We start from the raw sequence: 21,337 nt of genomic DNA, 5'->3' as shown, positions 1-21,337 counted from the left end.
GACATCCCTGGTTTAGGTTAAAGGAGGATGTTTGGGTCTTTAAGGGTTAAAGGAGGATGTTTGGGTCTTTAAGGGTTAAAGGTGGACGTTTGAGTCTTTAAGGGTTAAAGGTGGATGTTTGGGTCTTTAAGGGTTAAAGGAGGATGTTTGGGTCTTTAAGGGTTAAAGGTGGACGTTTGGGTCTTTAAGGGTTAAAGGAGGATGTTTGGGTCTTTAAGGGTTAAAGGAGGATGTTTGGGTCTTTAAGGGTTAAAGGAGGATGTTTGGGTCTTTAAGGGTTAAAGGAGGATGTTTGGGTCTTTAAGGGTTAAAGGAGGATGTTTGGGTCTTTAAGGGTTAAAGGAGGATGTTTGGGTCTTTAAGGGTTAAAGGTGGACGTTTGGGTCTTTAAGGGTTAAAGGAGGATGTTTGGGTCTTTAAGAGTTAAAGGAGGACGTTTGAGTCTTTAAGGGTCAATATGATGCGAGATTGACTTTACTTTGGACACATTTGCCAGTAGAAATGTCCATCATTCCTCTTACTTTAATACTTGGAGCAGAATCCAGCAGCAGTCTGTACTGAACATTTACTAAGTGTTATGACACAAACGTCTACACCTTCACTCCGGCAAAGACAGAGTGGACTTTTACCACCTCTGTTTAAAAGTGCTAAAAACTTGTCAAGGAGCTGAGAGAGGACAGAAGAAGGGCTGAGGGGGAGGGGTGGATGGATGTGTGAGAGAGGTCATCCCCAGGGCAAAAGAACTGCAAAGCACTTCTGCAGATCCAAACCCAGGACTGAAAAGACTAATGGGGGTTTATATTGGTTGGGCACCTTAACCCTTAAAGACCCAAACGTCCTCCTTTAACCCTTACAGACCCAAACATCCACCTTTAACCCTTACAGACCCAAACGTCCACCTTTAACCCTTACAGACCCAAACGTCCACCTTTAACCTAAACCATCTACTGATCTAAACTGTTTAATTCCTGTTGATCCATTAATCCTATCAATCCATGTCAATAATTGATGTAAAATACAGTTCTTCATCTTTTCATGGTCATCAGATATGACCCATTTGGACGTTCAGAGGCTCCGTAGTTGCCATGGAAACACCGTCATCTTCTCCAACACTGATTCCCCAGTAAAACCCATGGAGTTAGATCAATGACAGTGGATGGACACACGGGTTGTGTTCAGTTAATGACAGATTGGGCTGAAAAAGATACTGTTTATTCAGTTTTCTCTAATCTTTGAATTTACTCTGAGCTTTAATGAACATCTACATAATCATTTATGTTAAAACATTGGGAGTAAAAGTAAAAACTGTCAGAAAAACAAAGTATGGATGATGTTACACTTTAAGCATTTTGAAAAAAACTAAAACAAATAAAAAACAACAGTCCCTTCACTGACCATAGATGAAAACTGGCATGAAATATCCAGCTGGGACCGGCAGAGTACAGGTGAGGACCAGCATCCACAACTAAGAAACAAACACAGTTAACCTGCAGAAACAGCAGCTGGTACTGGGTGACTGGGGTGGTGGTGGGGGGTGGGGGGGTGTGGGGGGGGTCTGCACAAAGACCACCATCAGCTGGTCCTGGGTGTCCAGGGTGGGGTCTGCAGCGTTCTGACACAATGAACAAATCAGACCAACATATTTGAAATCATGCATATTTGCAGTTCATTTACATGTTGCATGGGTTTAGTTTACAGGTCATTAGAATATCAAAATTGAGTCCATTTACATTCACACCAATACTCCATAATTTTCCAATCTCTGCGGTTTTCAGATTATTATTGGTCATGTAAACAGGATAATCTGATCGGCTTTATCCGATAACGGCAGTAATCTGATCATGAGAAATCAGATTAACACCTAGATTCATCCCAGATACTCTGATGTCCTCAAACATGTATACTGATTCATCTGATTTATTTCAGGTGTTTTCGCCTTCATCCACACTGGCCACAGGGTATGTCAACAGTTGGTCATGCATCCGTCCATCCGTCAAAAAACGTTGCCATGCATTGATAAATCAGGCCACTGGGAGCAGTAATGCGCCTGCTAAATCAGGCTGAGGGTTTTTCTAGTGCATTATGTTTACATCTGCACGTGCCAAAAAATAAATCTATGAACAGAAGTCACGTATGAGCCGAAGGAAAAAAGTAAACAATGAAATGAAATGAAGGATAGCAGCAACATGTGACTGATTTTTTAGTCTTATTAGCTCCTCCCACATTAGAACAGCTAACACTGACACCGTAGTCGTTGCCATGGTAACAAGACCAGACCGGATGTTTTGAAAATGACAGGAAGTGTATGTCTTACATCATAACATATGTACGTACTCTGAAAGAAATCCAGTAAAGGACTGAAACATTTAAACCAGGGTTTTTCTATTATCGCATTTCTGAAGTGCATGAAAAATGCATCACATCTGATTATGGCAATTATCGGATTACTGCCAGTTATCAGATTTTTATGGTCATGTAAACGGACTCAGTGACATAAGGAGCTTCATTTACAGGGTTATACCAGTATATTATTTTATCTGTGCCTGCTCATGCACTGAATAAGCTTCTGTTCTGTTGCTGCAAAAAGTTGAGAATATGGCTCCGTTCACACAGCAGGTCTTAATGCACAACTCGGATTTTTAGGTGAAATCTGATTTTTTTGTGTGTTCGTTCATATTCCACATTAAATACAACTTCTATCACTTTTGAGTCTGAACTGAATGTGACCCTGAAGTGACCCACATGCACAAAAGAGGTCCTGATGGAATATGTGACCATGCAGACACACACTATGTTTACAAAAGTATCCCTCCTGGGACCCAGAATTGTGACGTTTATCGCATTTCAATGATGTAAAGGTCGGATAAATGCGACCTGGCTGTTCAGACTGAAGTCACATTGGAAAATATCAGATATGTATCAGATTTAGGACCACATATGAAAGCTGTCCAGGTCAGATTTAGGACCACATATGAAAGTGGTCTGGGTCAGATTTAGGACCACATATGAAAGTGGTCCGGGTCAGATTTAGGACCACATATATATGTGGTCTGGGTCAGATTTAGGACCACATATGAAAGTGGTCTGGGTCAGATTTAGGGCCACATATGAAAGTGGCCCGGGTCAGATTTAGGACCACATATGAAAGTGGCCCGGGTCAGATTTAGGACCACATATGAAAATGGTACGGGTCAGATTTAGGACCACATATGAAAGTGGTTCGGGTCAGATTTAGGACCACATATGAAAGCAGTCTGGGTCAGATTTAGGACCACATATGAAAGTGGTTCGGGTCAGATTTAGGACCACATATGAAAGTGGTCTGGGTCAGATTAGTGCTGTTCAAACTGTCTTTAACAGATCAGATACAGGTCACATATGGACACATTCACCTGCATCTGAACGGAGCCTAAAAATGTGCAGAGGTTAACTGGGGTTTGTGATCAGCTGCAGTGACTCAGAGGTTTCATCCCAGTCCACTGTCACTGCTGCTGGGAGGAACAACTACCATCAGAAGCATGTGAGTCTCAAAGGGTAAACGTCTTCAGCCTATTCACTCCATTGTTATAAAGTCCATTATCTATTTTCTGGGTCTGTTTGATTCAGTGATGACAAAAGACTGTGTCTGGACTGAGCGTCTGCTAATGAGCCTGTGTGTTATCATTCCAAAGAAACCTTTATCGACCCGAGGACTGTCTGCACCTTCATGAGGAGAAAGACAACCAGAGAGAGGAGGACTGGAATGTCTGATGAGCTCCACTCCAACCACAGATCACACTCCAGCTGCACAGAGGCATTATGGGATTGACAGCCCCAAGGCTTTGCTTGCAGTAAGGATGTGAGTAGCTGCTTCATGGTGTACTGTGAAAAAAGAACAGAGTTTGGTCTGTGTGCAACAAAGGAGACGTTAAGTAGAAACAGGCTCTTGTGGTCTGGTACTCTCATTTCTGTACACATTCTGTGTCTGTAACTGACACTGTATCTGTATATGTGTCACGGGCTGCAGCACCTGTTATGAAACACACAGTGGGCACAATTTTTCTGAAGCTAGGTGTCGATGCAAATGTAATTTCATGCCAAAATGACCAGCAAAATTGCACTGCACTGCTTGATCAGCCTAAACACAGCCTCAGTGACAGTACTTCCAACACCCTGGTGCAAGAGTTGGCGCTCCCTGCCAAAAAAATTTGTAAAACAGACACAGAGAAAATATAGGAACAGTTTGGGCCTTGGCATTAAGACTGTAGTGGCAGGAAAATAGGTTCATAGGACATGATGTGTTTACCTGAACAAAGGGTCTTCACTGGGAGACAGAATGGACAGGTATATGAATATAATGTTGTGTCTTTATTATGTAAGCAAAAGGAAAAAAGGCAAACAAAAAACAGAGTTTTGAAACAAAAAAACACAAGATTTGAAAACAAAAATGAAGGTTCCAAAATTTTGAAGCTTAACAAAATCGATTGTGTTCTCATTTTCTTTCATTTCAAATCTGAAACTTCTGCTCACTGGACAAAATGTTTAGTCATTTTAAAAGTTTTGCTTGCAAATTCAACTGGTACTTACTTCTGGATCAAAAACTTTTGCTTGTAAGTTCAGCTGAGCATGATGGGCGGGATCTACACATCATGCTCAGTTGAACTTGTAAGCAAAAGTTTTTGCTTTGCAAAAGATTTAGAGGTGCAAAACCTTTGGACTTGCAAACAAAACTTTTAAAATGACTAAACATTTTGTCCTGCCAGCAGAAGTTTCAGATTTGAAATGACAGAAAACAAGAACACGATCAATTTTGTTAAGCTTCAAAATTTTGAAACCTTCATTTTTGTTTTCAAATCTTGATTTCTTTTTTGTTTCAGAACACTAGTTTTTATTTGCCTTTTTTCCCCTTTGCTTACATAATAAAGACACACCATTATCTTCATATACCTGTTCGTTCTGTCTCCTAGTGAAGGCCTTTTGTTCAGGTAAACACATCAGGTCCTATGAGCCTATTTTCCTGCCAGCACAGTCTTAATGCCATGGCCCAGACTGTTTCTATATTTTCTTTATGTCTGTTTTTTGGCAGTGAGCACCACCTCTTGGACCAGGGTGTTGGAAGTACAGTCACTGAGCCTGTGTTGTTATGTTATTATGTGTCTTATCACTATTGGACCATGGACAGAGACAGTCTGTCCTGTAGGAGCAGGGGTGGGAGGATGAGGGGGTGGGAAGAACGGACCATGGTTAATGTTTTAGAAATGGAATGTTCCAATGTTCAGTAGAACTGAAATTTGCATCAAAAAATGATAAATATGTAAAAGAAAAAAAAGACAATGTTTTGATCCTTCAATCCTGTCCTTATTTACACGTGTGTCTATTTACCAGATTTTCATGTTCAGTGATTCCACCTAAATGCATCCCTGAACCACACAGGAAATCTCTCCTGTCTGAGTCCATCAGACTGTTGAACTCATTATAATTACACCATCAGTTGGTGTTTGAATTGAAACCAGGACCTTGTTGCTGTGCCAGTTCTAAACACTGCACCACCGTATCATCACAACATTACTTTTTATGTTTATAAAAAAACAAGATAGTGTCAGTCAAAATGCCAAACCAACAGACTGGTCGACTGGTTTCATAAAGTTACTGTGAGGTAGAACTGCTGTTTTTGTCAAATGGAGTCTAGTGCAGGTCCCTTCAGGACTCCAGGTCCCTGTTAATAAAGACTGTCTGACAGGGATCTGAAGGAATGAGGCCATGATGTCTGCAGTCTATACAAACAACCCCACCTCAATAATCTAAAAGGATCCCTGTAAATACTGATCATTCTCACCTTTGAAGCCATGTATTGACCAGCAGCATGAGGAAACGTCACAGATGCCAAGAGGAACGCCACTATTCCAGAGTACAGAGCCTTCCTGCACAGAGACGTTCACACTTATATTCTTATAGCGTTGATCATTCAGGTCATTAATAGATCCATGTGTCTCTGTCCTCAGTCCTGTGGGACTACCTTGGTCATGTGTCTCTATCTCTCAGGTCCAGTCAGTGTCCTGGTTCTGTCCTGTGTAGACTGGTACCCTGTCCCCCTGTGGACACAGTACTGTGGACAGAACCATCGCACATGGGCCTATCCGGGTCCAGGACCAGGACGGGGGACCAGTTCCAGATCTGTAGTGGATTCTAACAGTTTGTGGTCCATACTCGTATGGTTTCCATAAATATGTGCGTCCAGGTGGAAACAGTCCAACTGGGTTCAATGGTGTCATATGTAGTCCAACTGGGTTCAATGGTGTCATATGTAGTCCACACCTATATGTGTGTGTACACAAACACAGACAGAGCCTATGACAGGATACACTCAAACCACAGAAGAATGCACTGAGCATGTGCAGGAGGTTCCGTCCAGGGTTTTGTTCTTCTGGTCACATGGTCCTGTGGTCGTCATGGTTTCCATCCAGTGGTGTTGGTCCTATCCATACGCCAACACCAGGGGGTGGAGCTGGGACATATTTACGCTCTGTGACCCGTTCGACAAAAATACCACTTCAGGCACCGACAACGCCGGAGTCATGTGACCAAAGGACCAAACCATAGTAAACTGTAGTGGACTGAGATAATGTGGTTGTAGTGTGTACGGGGGCATGGGGGTGGGGTGGGGTGGGGGGGGTATACTCCATGCATGACCACAGTACTGCAAACACAAGAGGACAATGAGTTCATGGAACAGTGTCCATGATTGGATCTGGGACAACAACATGTCCTTACTGCTGATTGAAACAGGACAAATGGTAACATTTGATTGGCTCTGTGGAAAGAGACACACCCATATTTGGTGCCATAGTGCTGTGACAGTAGCCAGTGCCTTAAATTAATTCAATGTCATAGTCCTTTATACAGTATAATAAGTGGTCTGTGTGCCTCATGTGTTCATGTCCAAGGAGTGCATCATGTTTGTAAGACTGGCCCAGCTTTAAATCCACCAGGTCTATTTTATGACTGGGTCAAAAGCAGCAAGTGAGTCATCACTGCATCACTGACTTGTGTAATGATTGAGTTCTCACTCTGTAGTTAGAATCTGACTGAAGACCGGGTTGGTTTTGGCGAATAGCAGGATCCATCGGTGACAGAAGAGGAAGCAGCAGCTCACAGCTCCACACAGCAGCCTGTTTCCACACACAGAGCCTCTTTAACCCCGGCAGCACTAAAAACTAACTGCTAATTAAAGCTGTAATGCAGCAAAAATTTTAGTTGTGACTGACATGAATACAAACACCAAATGGAAGTTTTCCATTTATGAAAAAAGTGAAATTTAATTATGCATGTCCTCTCAAAGCTAATCTCACCCCAATAAAGCAAACAGCAGAATCTCCAATGGGTAGAAGGGCAAAGCAGATGGGAAATTAGTTTTGAACATCGCTTGTACAGTCTCTGTGGACACAAAATAAATGAAAGTCACCTCATCTGTTCATCTAATGTAGCTGCCCTGAGGTTTTACTCAAATATAAAGTCTGTGGGTGTAAATGTTTTGACTCATAATTAGATCCCTAACAGCACAGCAGACAAGTTAAAATGACCAAATATTACTGATGAAACCTTCCATCTCAAAATGATAAAATGAACTCCCTCAGATAACAGGACGCTTAAATAAAACTCAAATGACATTTTTAAATGGTGCCAAAATATAGATGATGAACTGAATACAACACTGAACAGTCCCTCCAGAAAAATGTGGGCAAAGATCCTTGATTATACGATGGAATGTACAGGGTTTATGCGGTGAAATTGTGGGAATTTGCAAACAAAATGCACAAAGTTGTGAGACACAGTGACAGTCACAGACAGCAGGAAGATATGAGACACACTGTGGACATTCAAGGAGAAGACAGACAACCAGAGGTGGGACAAGACACAGGACACCTAGTCTTTATCTTTCAGACGGCGTGAGTTCAGATTAGGACTGTGGACACGGAGCAGATTCAACACAGATGTGGTTCTCAGCTCCATAATACCAGCAGTGACACAGGTAAGACACTTGGTTTTTGTAGTAAATAAATAATCCATATATTCATAAATAGATAAATATTAGTGGATATGATCAAAAAACCTGGCGCTGGCTAGCAACTTATTGTAAAACACTGGTGGGCAAAGAGTTGATTAACTGGTGTGTTATCTGTACCATAGTAAGCTTTACGTAAGTATGTTCAGACCATGTCAAATACCACACACTGGTTACAGTTAGGGTTAGTGAACTAGCAAAACTAGTAACTAGCGAAAATGGCATGTTGATAGAACCAATATTTTGGGAGATATTATTAATTTCATAATCACGTTGCGATGCCCATGATGGTTAACGGGAAGTGCAGTACCACGGCGCATGACAAGAAATGAAGTTAAAAACAGGAATGACGCATTTACTAACTTCAGCCCCTAGATATCAGGATTAATTTATTAATTGTCATTTAAATTTTAAAGGTGCCATATGTAGGATTGTGGCCAAAACTGGTACTGCAATCACATTCAAAATACTGCAGAGTGTGGTATCCTCTCCACCTCCCCCCAGACTAGGGGGTGCCAGATCCAGCATGAGCGTCTACTACTAGCATTTCCACTAATCCTTGCCACCACACCATAAATTTCATACAAACAATCATCACCAGACTTATTCTACATAAGTTTAATATATAATAGAACAGGACAAACGTCGTGCCCACTCAGATGAAAGTTTGCACAGATTCAGGTGGTAGGGAAAAGGGAAATGAGCCCTAAGTTTCCCTTTTACTTCCATGTTTCAAAATCATCTCCTACATCTCCTTGTTTTGTTTCTCACTTTGTCATGATGTATTTGGGAACAATAAGAGGCCTTTTAGATTTATTAATGTCAGACATTTATGATCAGAAATGTTCCAGCTGCAGCTCAGCGGTAACTGGTAACCTGGATGAACAAAGGCTACTGACTCTGTGACTGGCAGACAGGTGATGGGCGGAGCCTCAGACCAAAACACACAATGACAACAGAAACGTCATTTCAGGGCTGACACCGAGCTTTTCAAATGCAAATATTCTGTCTGGACTACTACTGTCAGTGAGATCAGTATTTGAAATGAACATGATTCCTTTATGTCTGGTGACAGCTGAGGCCGTTTTATAATTACTGAGAACAGAATTCCAAAAAACTGCACCTTTAAAGAATGATTTACCAATGTTTATGTCAGTACTTATAAAATATAGACTCACATCTTTTCCCAAAATTCAGCTCCACCCAGTATCAAAATGACCACATCTAGAACCCCTGGTTACCCATGGGTCAATGTGCTAGTTTTATATATTCAGATTAAATGTTAATACAGCAGACTGAGAAACACACATGTGTGGTCATCATAATGTTGACCTTACGGTTATCAGATTATTCCAGTTATCAGATTACCATGGTCATATAAACAGGTTCAGTGATTGTGAGCTAAACTTTCTCCACTGAGGGCTGTTGGGTTACCTTCATCTCCAGTCCACACTGAGAACAGACGGAAGGTCAGAGCCCCACAAGTGGCTGAGAAGAAACATGGGCAGTAATGACTCACAGCAAAGTGGGAACCCATCACTTCCACACTGAATAATACACCTGCAGGAACAGAAAAGAGAAAAAAACTAAGAAGATGCAGAAAAGAGGGTGAAGAAGTCTTAGACCAGAGCCCACAGGACATGCATCCTCATATCATATCTGTATGGTTCTCATATATCCTGTAAAAATGACCCTGCATGTGAAACTGATGCCTCCAGGTAGTGCAGCCTGGTGGTGTTGGCTTTAACTCTCTGTACCTCAGTCCATGTGGTGACCTCAATCAGGACTCTGTCATGTCTCCACCTGTATCGACTGTCAGCCGGTGCCTGAGGACATCCTGATAAAATGTGATGGAGGGCCAAAGGGGGGCTACACACTGCTTGCAGGATGGATCCTTGTCCTTCCTCCAGATCTTCAGGTTGATTGGAGTTGGAAAAAGATTGGCCACAGCGCAAAGAAGGAAGGTCAGCGTGCTCTGGTCAATGCCCCAGAGTTCTGTCCATGAGAGGGTGTTCCAGAGCCTTATCCACCACATCCTCTGTGTCTGGGAGGACAGTCCGACAGTATTGACACGGTGGTCTTCCTCTGCTCTCTCTCAGACCCTCTGCACCACAAGCTCCCTTCTGCCTTTAGCACTGCCCTTCCTCCAGCTCTGGGTGCTGTCGTCGCCCCTGACACAACACACCAAACACCTCCTGGTGCCTCCAGGATGTTTCTGCCTCTTACCATCTCCTGTCGCCTCCACTTTCTACTGCACGCGATGGAGTCACTAGCCTACTTAACTTTCTGGTCTGGAGACAGACATTGTTTTCTTTATTTCTTTATTTTATTATTTTATCTATTTCTATTACTTTGTTTTAACATTTACAATACTTACATGAAACAAATTTTTATTAAGAAAATCAAAAGTAGAAAAACATTCATTCATTCATTCATTTTCTGAACCTGCTTCATCCTCACTAGGGTCACAGGGGTCGCTTGGAGCCTATCCCAGCTACTTACAGGCGAAGGCAGGGTACACCCTGGACATTTTGCCAGTTCATCGCAGGGCTAGTAGAAAACCAAATACAAGCATTTGCATGTTGTATTCCTAAATATTTTAATAGTATTTCAAAAAATGAAATGGAATAATCCTGCATATTTTTTCTATCAGTTAATTACAGGGTGGGGAAGCAAAATTTACAATGAACATTTAGTTGTTTTTTTCTCAGCAGGCACTATGTCAATTGTTTTGAACCCAAACATATATTGATGTCATAATCATACCTAACACTATTATCCATACCTTTTCAGAAACTTTTGCCCATATGAGTAATCAGGAAAGCAAACGTCAAAAAGTGTGTGATTCGCTGAATGCACTCGTCACACCAAAGGAGATTTCAAAAATAGTTGGAGTGTCCATAAAGACTGTTTATAATGGAAAGAAGAGAATGACTATGAGCAAAACTATTACCAGAAAGTCTGGAAGATAAAATTAAAGAAGAATGGGAGAAGTTGTCACCCCAATATTTGAGGAACACTTGCACAAGTTTCGGGAAGCGTGTGAAGGCAGTTATTGAGAAAGAAGGAGGACACATAGAATAAAAACATTTTCTATTATGTCAATTTTCTTGTGTCAAATAAATTCTCATGACTTTCAATAAACTAATTGGTCATACACTGTCTTTCAATCCCTGCCTCAAAATATTGTAAATTTTGCTTCCCCACCCTGTATGTATATACATATATATATATATATATATATATATATATATATATATATATATATATATATATATAAACAAATAATACACATCTGCATTTTTGTGCCTCATTATTATGTGCATTCAAAATTGTGAAACGGAATGTTCTCACTCACTAAATAAAACTTCTCCTGCATCTCTGAAGGATTTGACCTTTTCTAAATTCACATATTCAGAAAAACCATACCAATTAAAAACAGAACCACTTTGTGCACATAAACCCATCATCCCCCTGTCCCTTCTACAGAGTCATCCCACTGGAGTCAAACCCAGATGCACCTGTTCAGGTCCAACTCCAGCTGTCTGAGTACATGCACAGTTAGAACACACACCAATCTGAACATCAGCAGCAGCAGACAACACCTCCGTCTACTGTTTATGGTCCTGGTCTGAATACTGACTCCACCACCACAGTCAGAGCCTCTTTAACTCTACCTCCATCAGTGAAAAGCTGTTTGTGCTGGTCCAGGATCTGAACCACTTTCATGATGCCCCTGTTGAAGGGCTGGTCCTGGTTAGTTTAGTGAACATGGACGGTTGTTTCTGGAGGTTAGTCCTCAGTGTTTTATCTTCTCTTTACGGAGGCTGAGTCCCACCGGAAAATCACAAGAAAAGTTGCTGTGAACTTTGGTGAAATGCTGCTCTGCATTGCATCTTTTACCGATGCCAGGCTCCGCCCACAGATCAGACACACACACTTGTCTTTCACATTTGTCAAACATAGGTCCGTGTCTCTGTTTGTGAAAATAATACGTATTTGCCCCTTACTGCTGTGACTGTACTCTACATTATTGTGGTGCTAACCCCACTACCTGCCTGGCACCTGGTTCATTTTCCTCTGGGTCTGGATCTTCTTCTTGGTCTTACAGCTATACCAGAGTATGGAACTGAAAACCCTTTGAACTGACAAACAATGGGCTGATTCACACCTCTGCTTCTTCTTCTTACTTTTTAAGGCGGTTGTCAAGGTAACAACGTGCACTGTGTACTGGTGAAATGCACCAAATCTAAGCAGTTTAGGTTTACTATTATGAGCTGCATTTATGGGTGAAAACTTTACTTATTGGAATTACCTGAATGACATCATTTTTATTTTCAATACTGAACCGGTAATTATCAGTACCAATAGTTAAACAATGGAGATAAATGTTGTACCATTGAGTAATTTTGGCAAGTGGATGCTCTAAACAAAGATGAAAGTCGTGATGTAAAATTTATGTGAGGGACATTTTTGTTTTTGCCAGGCTGTGTATCAAACCCAAGTAATCCTTATTTTTTAGCGACTCTCTCTCACCGCTGATGGGCGCTCCGAAGCAGCTGGCCACCCCGACTGCAGCCGATACTGCCAACATTTCACCAGCAGCCGTTTCCTGGAAGACATGACACATATGTTTGAAATGGTGCTTCTCTTTTAATATTAATATTCTTAAGAGAGAAAATTTTAGTAACAAGTACTCATCAGTCCATAGCAGCTAAGAAATGTCACTTTGTCCTGACCCCTGGAACCAACAGGAAATGCAAACCTGTGCTCTTTCTTCAATAGTGTGCTTTGGTAAGTGACGATACCAAATTCTGACTGATTCTGTATTAACTAGAAGCACTCGGAGAGCGCAGACCTCCGCCAAGGCTGATCAGTGCCCCTCCCCCCCCCCCCCCCCGTGGGCCCCCGCACCCCCGATCACCACCAAAATTTAATCATTTCTTCCTTATCCCATTTCCAACAAACCCTGAAAATTTCATCAAAATCTGTCCATAACTTTTTGAGTTATGTTGCACACTAACGGACAGACAGACAGACAGACAGACAAACAAACCCTGGCAAAAACATAACCTCCTTGGCGGAGGTAATCATTAATCATTTCACAATGACTGAAAAAAACCTTTGAATAAAACTACATTAAAATTGGGAAAAAGCCACGGTCATCTGATCAGAAACTAACAAACACCATAGATGGATTAGAAAGGACATAGAAACCAGAAAACAGGCCCTGAGGACCATGAACAGGATGAGGGATCCGACCCCTTAGCTCACACCTGGGATGCTGTCCTCTGGGGGGTGCCAGGCAGTGGGGGGCATAATTACATAATCTGGCAGGCCTGGAGACAAAACAGCTGACAATGCCACGTCACAGTAACATCAGCGATCCTCCTGAGGAAGGGCACAGGTGTAGCCCAAATATGTCAGTGTAAAAGAATTAACTGTTCCACCTGTCTGACATTAAAAAAAATCTTTAAAAAGTTATCTCATGACACTTTACATGTAAAGCTAGACGAAACCAGACTCTGAAGCCAATTTACAGAAACCAACAGAATCCTCCAGGAGTAAACACTAGTGACGGTGGAAGGAAAAACTATCTTTAACAGCTGAACCCTGGAGCAGACCCAGACTGTGGAGGATGGACATCTGACAGGACCACATACATGATACATATGTAGAATATATAATAGTTCTACTAGTTTCAGTTAGGGGTGTGAGAAAATATCAGTTTTGCGATATACCGCGATATTTCACTTCACAATACTGTATCGATATTACAAAGTACTGTATTGATATTTTTAGGTATTTACTCAAATGCAGATATTTTGGAGGTTAATTTTTGTTTTTTGTTTATATTTCATTTATTATTATTTAACACTCTTATTAAATAATGTTCGTTCCTTTGTTGGGATTGCATAAAAATACTGTTCTGATGTTAGTTCTGAACTAATAGAATCTGAACATTTGAACAGGATCTTAAACTGTAATGTCTGTAAAACAGAATTTCAGTTTGAACACAGGAACATTTTGTGATATAGCATTAGATCCTGTTCTGATCAAACAAAAATGTGTTTAGTATTTGTGCAGATTTCTGGTGTAATTCAATTCTTCAAGGAAATAATCATTTAAAACAAAGAAACAAACAAAAAATTGCCATTTAAACAGTATCATGATATATCGTATCGTGATCCTAGTATTGTGATTTGTATCGTATCGCCAGATTTTGCCAATACACAGCCCTAGTTTCAATTAGAAGCTGTGCTTTCCACGCCGCTGTAGAATTTTTGCCACATATTTTTTTAAACATCCGGTAATGAAACCTGTTGTACTGAATTTACCCATTTACTTATCATTTACTAGAGTAAATGTCACTTTATTTGGATATTCAGAACTACACAGTTAATGGGGGTAAAAATAATACAGGTGTAAAACCAGCATGCTGCACATGAACCAAATTTACCCACATACTGAGCATGTGCAGAAACACTGGAAGTATGAAACTAATACGGGGGTAAAAAATTGTATGTGACATTGCACCTTTCTGAGTTAATCAGAAGATCAGCACATGAAGGTTTTTTTTTCTACACTGAGTAGGTCTACTTATTGAATAAGTAGGAAAGACACCAGCCACCCCCACCCCCCCCCAGATGACACACTGCCACACCAAGACAAGAGATCATTTCCATAGGAAACACTGGTATCATTGTGTGACTCCTGAGCATGTTTTACTTACTGTTTCAGTCACTTCATGGGTCACCAGAGTCTGGCACTGTTATTTTAGGGGTCACAAGGTTTGAAAGTTTGGGAACCTCTGGTCTAAACGACAGAAGGAACTGTGGGCTGGTTTTATAATAGATATGGATATTTATTTTCCCTCAGACTGTTGGAGTGGCTCAGCCTCACCATGACACTCAGCCAGACTTATTTCAAACTTCCCCAAATGACTGAGTGACATCTGTGGAACGTTACCGTCTTCTGGCTCTGGATGAGAGTGCACAGCTTGTTGAAGTACTGTCCCATCATGGTGGACAGATGCACAAACGGACCCTGGAGTCAAGACACAATAAAACAGTCACAGTTTAGAGTTACACAACAAAACAGCATGTGCACTGTTTGAATAAATGTCTACATACAGGAGTGGAAAAGACAATTATGGACCACTTAAACTGGTACACCAGCACGAATATTATCATGAAGTATTTGTGGAAAAATCTTTTTTGCATGTCAAAAGATGTGGCTGCATTAGACTAGTCTTTCTCAAACACACTGCAAAAAATGATTTCGGAGAAAGTGAAAAAAAGCCTAATCTCTAGATTATGTGTCTTATTTTTCATCTAAATAGAAAAAAACTTGCCAAGAAATTTTTACCTAAACAAATCTCTCTCCCTTTTTCTTCCTCATATTTTTCATCTAATATCCAGTCTAGGAATGTAAACAATTAATCGACTATTGATGAATTGTCAATAAGAATTTGCTTGATTAAATTATTACTTGTTGATTAATTGCCCTTGTCCACCTGTCCATACCTGTCCAAAGGCTGCTGGTTTGTCCGCACTGGGATATCCGGTCATTGAACCAGATCATGGCGCTGATGAGTTAGAATGTCTTTATGGACATGGTGGAGCCAAACACTGACCGACCCGTCTGTTTGTGGGAGCGGTGCACCTCCGAATACATACAGACACAAATGTGGGTCAGTATCAGAGCGTTTTCCCTGGAGGTTGGTCTAGTCCACAGTCAGTGGACAGGTTCAGGGGGGTATGTATCATATATAATAGTCCAGGACAAACATCGTGCCCCCTCAAATTAAACTTTGTGAAACTTCAGGAAGTAGAGAAAAAATAAATGAGCGAAAAGTTTCACTTTCACTTCTGTGGGGGCACGGACTGCACCGCCCCATACCCCCATAGTATTAGAAGTAGGACGGAAAGTGAAGCATGCACACACACACACATGTGCGCGGTTACCAACCAACACACATGCATCCCCCAGCCAAACTGCGCGCGTGGGGCCGAGAACCCCCCACCCCACCAACGACACACACGCACACCCCCCAACTGCACACCGCCACACCAACAGATGAATTCCACAGGAAACACTAACTGCATCCAATGGTTCAAAAACTTAATCATTAAAGGAATATGACATGCTTTTATCATGAAGTATATAAACAATATTTAGCTTTTATTCTTATAGACCGTACTGAAAGAGAAATTCAGGTTCTCAGGAAAATTGCCACTTATCAATTAATCGTTAATTGATCGATAAGGTCAACCAACTAATGATTAATAGATTAATCAATAATTTGCATCCCTAATCCAGTCTGATTTTCCTCGTACCAAGGTTTGTTCATATTTCCCAAATGATCTCATCAGAGGATCCAGATAGTTTTCCTTCTGTTCAACTCAAACCACTGGAACAACTTGTCCATTTCAGAACTGTTGTTGTTTTGTTTCGCAAAAACAAGGTGAAACCAGTGGATCATCTCAAAGAAGAGGGATTTATTTTGGCACACACAAGGTAAACAGGCATACTGACAGCGTGTCGATGTACCAATACAAGTTGCATCTAGTGAACGGTCTTTTTCAGGGATTCCTCGGAGTTGTTACACGTATGTGTTTACGTAAATGGTAGATAAGTCCATGTCTCAGCTGGCGCCACTGTATCCTTGAAAAAGCCTAGGCACAATAAGATGGCTTTTTACAGCATGTATGAACTTTATACAGAGTAAAAGTGTGTACAAAGTTCACATACAGCATAGTATGGTTGAATAGTGACACAATAGGAATATAAGTAAGACATAATTACTAGCATAGATCCACAGAACCTGAACTAATGACCCAAACTAACTTTATTGACCCATTTGTCATTGTTTCCAGGTTTAAACCATGACAGAAATGATTCCACAGTTGATCATGAGCCTGAACTCATTTGATAAATGTCTGATAAATTCCTTTGGTCCAGTTGAATGTTGTTCACACATGAAACCAAAGACACATTTGGTCTGTCATTCAGTCCCAAGTTAAATGTGTGTCACTAACATGTTGGACTAACTCCACCTTCACACAATCACTGCTTCTTCACTTCAGACTTTTTTGACACATATTCTACATCCATACATTCACAGACTCATGGGATGGATGCTTCTGGATGAACATCACTTTGTTTACAGGTGGTTTCTCAGTCCCTTTAACATGGACACCCATGTCTGCTCCACAAGGAGGAGGAGCTAACTGGTCACATGACCCCACAGTGGGCGTTTACCTCAGTAGAGAACACATGGACTCCACTGTGGAAGAACTAGGATCGGTTCACTGTTGAAGAGGTCATTTTCAGATCAATCAAGACCAGGGGTCTTAAACTCAACTTACCTGGGGGCCACTGGAGGTAGAGTCTGGGTCAGGCTGGGCCGCATTAAGTAGCCCACAAAAAAAGGATTTCTTTACATTACTCGCAGCTCGTAACATGCACTATTTGATGAACTCACCTTCTTTAATGTCTTTCCGGCCCTTGCAGTCATCTTACTCACCACGTAGCTGCTTTGACCGCTGCATCATTCTCTATAGTTGCTTTCTTGAATAAATCTTGTGGCCTCAATAGACATTTTTTCAGATTGGCAACCCGGTTCTTTCTCTCTCATCTACCTGGTATTTTTTTAAAAACCTCAACATGTCTAGTTGAATAATGACGTCAAACGGCCACATGTTTTGACAGAGACATGACTGAACTGGGTGATGGAAGATATTTTCTGTCCACTAGATGTCTCTGTGGAATATGTTTCAACTAAGTGACTAACGTTCATACTTCCCCGGGTACTTTGGGGTTGGCTAGCTTGAAAACTGTTAACAAAAAATGCCACCAGAAGCTGTCACCAGACTATCTATGGTAGCCCATAAGTGATAAAAATAAATAAAATTAAAGCATGGCGAGACTCAGCAAAAAGGTGTGTTTAAGAACTACATGTGGGCTGCAGTAACACTCAACTTTGATGTCAAGCAGGGGGCCACAAAATATCATCCCGCGGCCTGAAACTGGCCCCTGGGCCGTGAGTTTGAGACCCTTGATCAAGACAATCTAATGTTTACTTTAGAATATTTTCCTCCTTGTTCCTCTTTTCAGACTTAAATTCTTATCTCCAGCTCAGTCAGACTCACATTTAACATTAAAATAATTCTATCTTAAATGAGTCTGATTTTATCTCTTGTACTAAACACTGTTTGATCAAATTCTAGGATTTTCGTCAAGCTGTAAGGCCCATTATATTTTTTTTAGTTGATAGACTTTTTTTTGTTTTAAGAATTCTAGCCAAGACTTTTTTTCTGACCCCACTGGTAGATTTTTTTTATGTTGATGGATGTTCCAACAAGAGAAGAAGAGTTTAAAACAAACATGTGTGTGTATGTGTGAACACACCACGAAACCCAATCATTTTAGAATTTAGTAGGAGATAGAGGGGGAACCAGCATCCTAGATTCAAACCAACACAGATTTATGTTCATGTTTACGGAAAGACTTCTACTGACATCTACCAGAAGAAAGAAACTAATCAGCACATTTGGGATTTAAAGGAAAAACCCACATTACACACTTCTGTTTTTATGACATTTAGTAAATATGGGTAAAGTTTTCACAGATGTCCAATGGAAAAGCCACTAGTGATTCTTAATGCAAATAGAACAAATACATGGGGGGTCCAAAAACCTTTTTTCACCTCTGTACAATGTTTTGTGTTCCAAGTAACTGTGAGTGAACCATCTCATACCACTTTGCCCAGGAAAACAGTACTTCCAGCCGCCAGAGTACAGATCAGGCCCAGGAACTTGGTGAACATGTTAGTCAGAGACAAATACTGAGGCAGTTCAACACCAGCCAGCATCGTTCGGACCTCTGGGATCCCCGAGCCTCCAGACAAAACAAAACAACTGATGAGCTGTTACAGGGTTTAAAGCAGGGGTGTCAAACATGCGGCCCGGGGGCCAAAAGCGGCAAGAAGTGCAAAAATTACACTGAAGATATAAACAGTCAAGGATGCGGAACTTGTTTTAGTTCAGGTTCTACATACAGACCAATGGGATCTAAAGTAAAATAATATCATAATAACCTTAAATAATGATGACTATAACGTTTCGTCTTGATTTAATGTGAAAAAAACCCACTACACTATGAAAATATTTACATTTACATACTATCCTTTAGAGGGCTCATAATTGTCTAAACCCACTTTTCTTAGTATGTAGTTCATTTCTTTGTGTATTTGGACCCTAATAGTTCATACAGTTTGAATTTGAACCCCCCAGCTGCTGTAAAACTACCTTTAGATTCATTTGGGCAAAAAGCCAGTGGATTCTCTACATCCTGTTTGACTTCCTTCTTAATTAGTTGTGTCTATAACTAGTTCTGTCTCCACATTTGCTCATTTCAGGTGCAGACCTCAGACGAACATTTCTCCAGTATTTCTCCATAATTGTTTGTCAGCATCAGTGGTTGTAGTCCATACTGAAAATATGTCCAAACTTGGAGCCCATTACCTAAAATGTTCAGTTGTTGGTTGAACAGGACAGAGCAGCACAGCCGACAACCTGGAGGAGGCGAGGCCTTAATGCTATACCGTATGATGTGGCATTTTTAACTTTTCTTTTGTCATCTTAAAATGCTCCTAATAAGTGTGTGTCAAACTAAAATGTAAAAGAAATCCACCAGGTATTGAAACTCAAAAATGTTTAATTCTCTTATATTTCTTATAAACGTCTGACCAATCATTTTAGTCGGTCTGAATGAAATAATTGGCCGAACCTGACTGAGCCTCCTGTCAATCATCCATTACGACCGTCCAGCATCCGATCCATTATCTCCGTCTCACATCCGATATGTGTCCCTCTGAATCTGACGCTTCACTGGTGCTGCTTCTCCTGTCACTGACCACAGTCTACTGTCTAAGATGTGTTTGGATAGAACTGACATGCACATGTGAAAGGGAAAAAACGGATTTATGAACAGAAACGACAACTGAGGGGCACAAACGGGAGTCTGATGAATGAAGGATGGAGATAAAAGTCCAGAAGTCAGCTGTACTGGACTGAACAGGTCTGCATAAAGCTCAGCTTTTATGACGGTGGGACTCAGACAGGTGCATGTACATGGTGTCACACATGTAAGATGATGTAGGATGATAATTGTATGGACTATGAAACCTCAAATGTCCATGGAAAATTCGCAGAGGCCGCGCGTTCACAGTGGGCACTGCAGTGAAGACACTGACCCAGTACTGCACAGACCAGGTCTACTGATGGAACAGGAGCCGCGGGCCCGCGGCAGGTGGATGATGCATCTGATTACTGAGGGAGGGGTCCGCGGACACGCCAAAACGAACCGGACCTCCACCTCTGCTTCCTCCTCCGTTTCCATTGCGCATCAGGTGAGAGGAGGAGAGAGGAGGGGAGCCTCAGTGCTCAGGGGGCGGGGCTTTGGAAGGAGGCGGGTTGTTCATTTTGAAACTTTTACTAAGTGCTGTGAGAAATGCCACATCGGTAGGTATAGCTTTAAGTGGCTCATGTGCATTTAAAGGGCCAGTGCTCCAAACCACCTTTCTGGTGTCATTACCCAGAAATAGGATTGAAGATGGACCTGTGGAGTTGAATGAATGAAAAATTCAGACCCAAGCAGAGCATCCACAGTTTATGAAGACCACAGGGAAATGTGGGAAAACGCAGAATTCTATTTTAAAAAGACAAAAAAAATACTCCTTTCACAAAAAATGCTAATATTCTGAACAAATATGAACCTGAAATGTCGAAAGAAAATTATGCGCATTTTTACTAATATTCTGCCTGTTACTAAATGTTTTGTGTGTTTGTAGATCCACTGTGATCTGTGAGTTGTGTTAATAATTAGCTGAGACCTAATATTGTAGAAATTCTTATTTTAGTTCCAAATTCCAAACTCCAAAATTTCAACAATATTCTGCCTCTAACCACATGTTTGTGTAACATTTGTAGTGCTCTTGCTCGCTAACTTCTAATGAAGAGCAAGGCCCTGGGTCCCTTCAGTGCAAATGCAAATACTTAGAGCTCTTCTGTTTAATCAAGTAAATAATTGTGTTTCTAAGCAATTATAATTAGTCATCAAACCAGATACTACCTTAACCAGTCTATGATATAATACCCAACAGTCAAACAATTAAACTATAAAACATTTATATAGCTCTGATTCAGAAAAAGATGAACAAAATGAGCAAACACTAAACAAGTCAGACACTTTTCAATTTGACAAACAATAAATGTGGATCTACTCATATAC

At 41.0% G+C, this 21,337-nt stretch overlaps 1 protein-coding gene across 1 annotated transcript in view; it reads right to left on the bottom strand.

The window, feature by feature from the left end:
* clcnk (chloride channel K) overlaps positions 1 to 21,337 on the bottom strand; it is a 49,559-nt gene that overhangs the window by 15,739 nt on the left and 12,483 nt on the right. Inside the window, exons 4-12 of the mRNA XM_030138840.1 lie at positions 18,804 to 18,943; positions 15,011 to 15,088; positions 12,578 to 12,653; positions 9,476 to 9,601; positions 7,329 to 7,413; positions 7,047 to 7,148; positions 5,816 to 5,900; positions 3,703 to 3,861; positions 1,396 to 1,465 (exon numbers count right to left, since the gene is read on the bottom strand). Of these exons, the coding sequence (XP_029994700.1) occupies positions 1,396 to 1,465; positions 3,703 to 3,861; positions 5,816 to 5,900; positions 7,047 to 7,148; positions 7,329 to 7,413; positions 9,476 to 9,601; positions 12,578 to 12,653; positions 15,011 to 15,088; positions 18,804 to 18,943 (921 nt within the window). The remainder of the gene's footprint in view (positions 1 to 1,395; positions 1,466 to 3,702; positions 3,862 to 5,815; positions 5,901 to 7,046; positions 7,149 to 7,328; positions 7,414 to 9,475; positions 9,602 to 12,577; positions 12,654 to 15,010; positions 15,089 to 18,803; positions 18,944 to 21,337) is intronic.

The sequence above is a fragment of the Sphaeramia orbicularis genome, chromosome 7 (genome assembly GCF_902148855.1).
Source record: "Sphaeramia orbicularis chromosome 7, fSphaOr1.1, whole genome shotgun sequence".
Lineage (NCBI taxonomy): Eukaryota > Metazoa > Chordata > Actinopteri > Kurtiformes > Apogonidae > Sphaeramia > Sphaeramia orbicularis.
The sequence above is the reverse complement of the archived record's forward strand: the minus strand, read 5'-3'. Positions and strand labels throughout refer to the sequence as shown.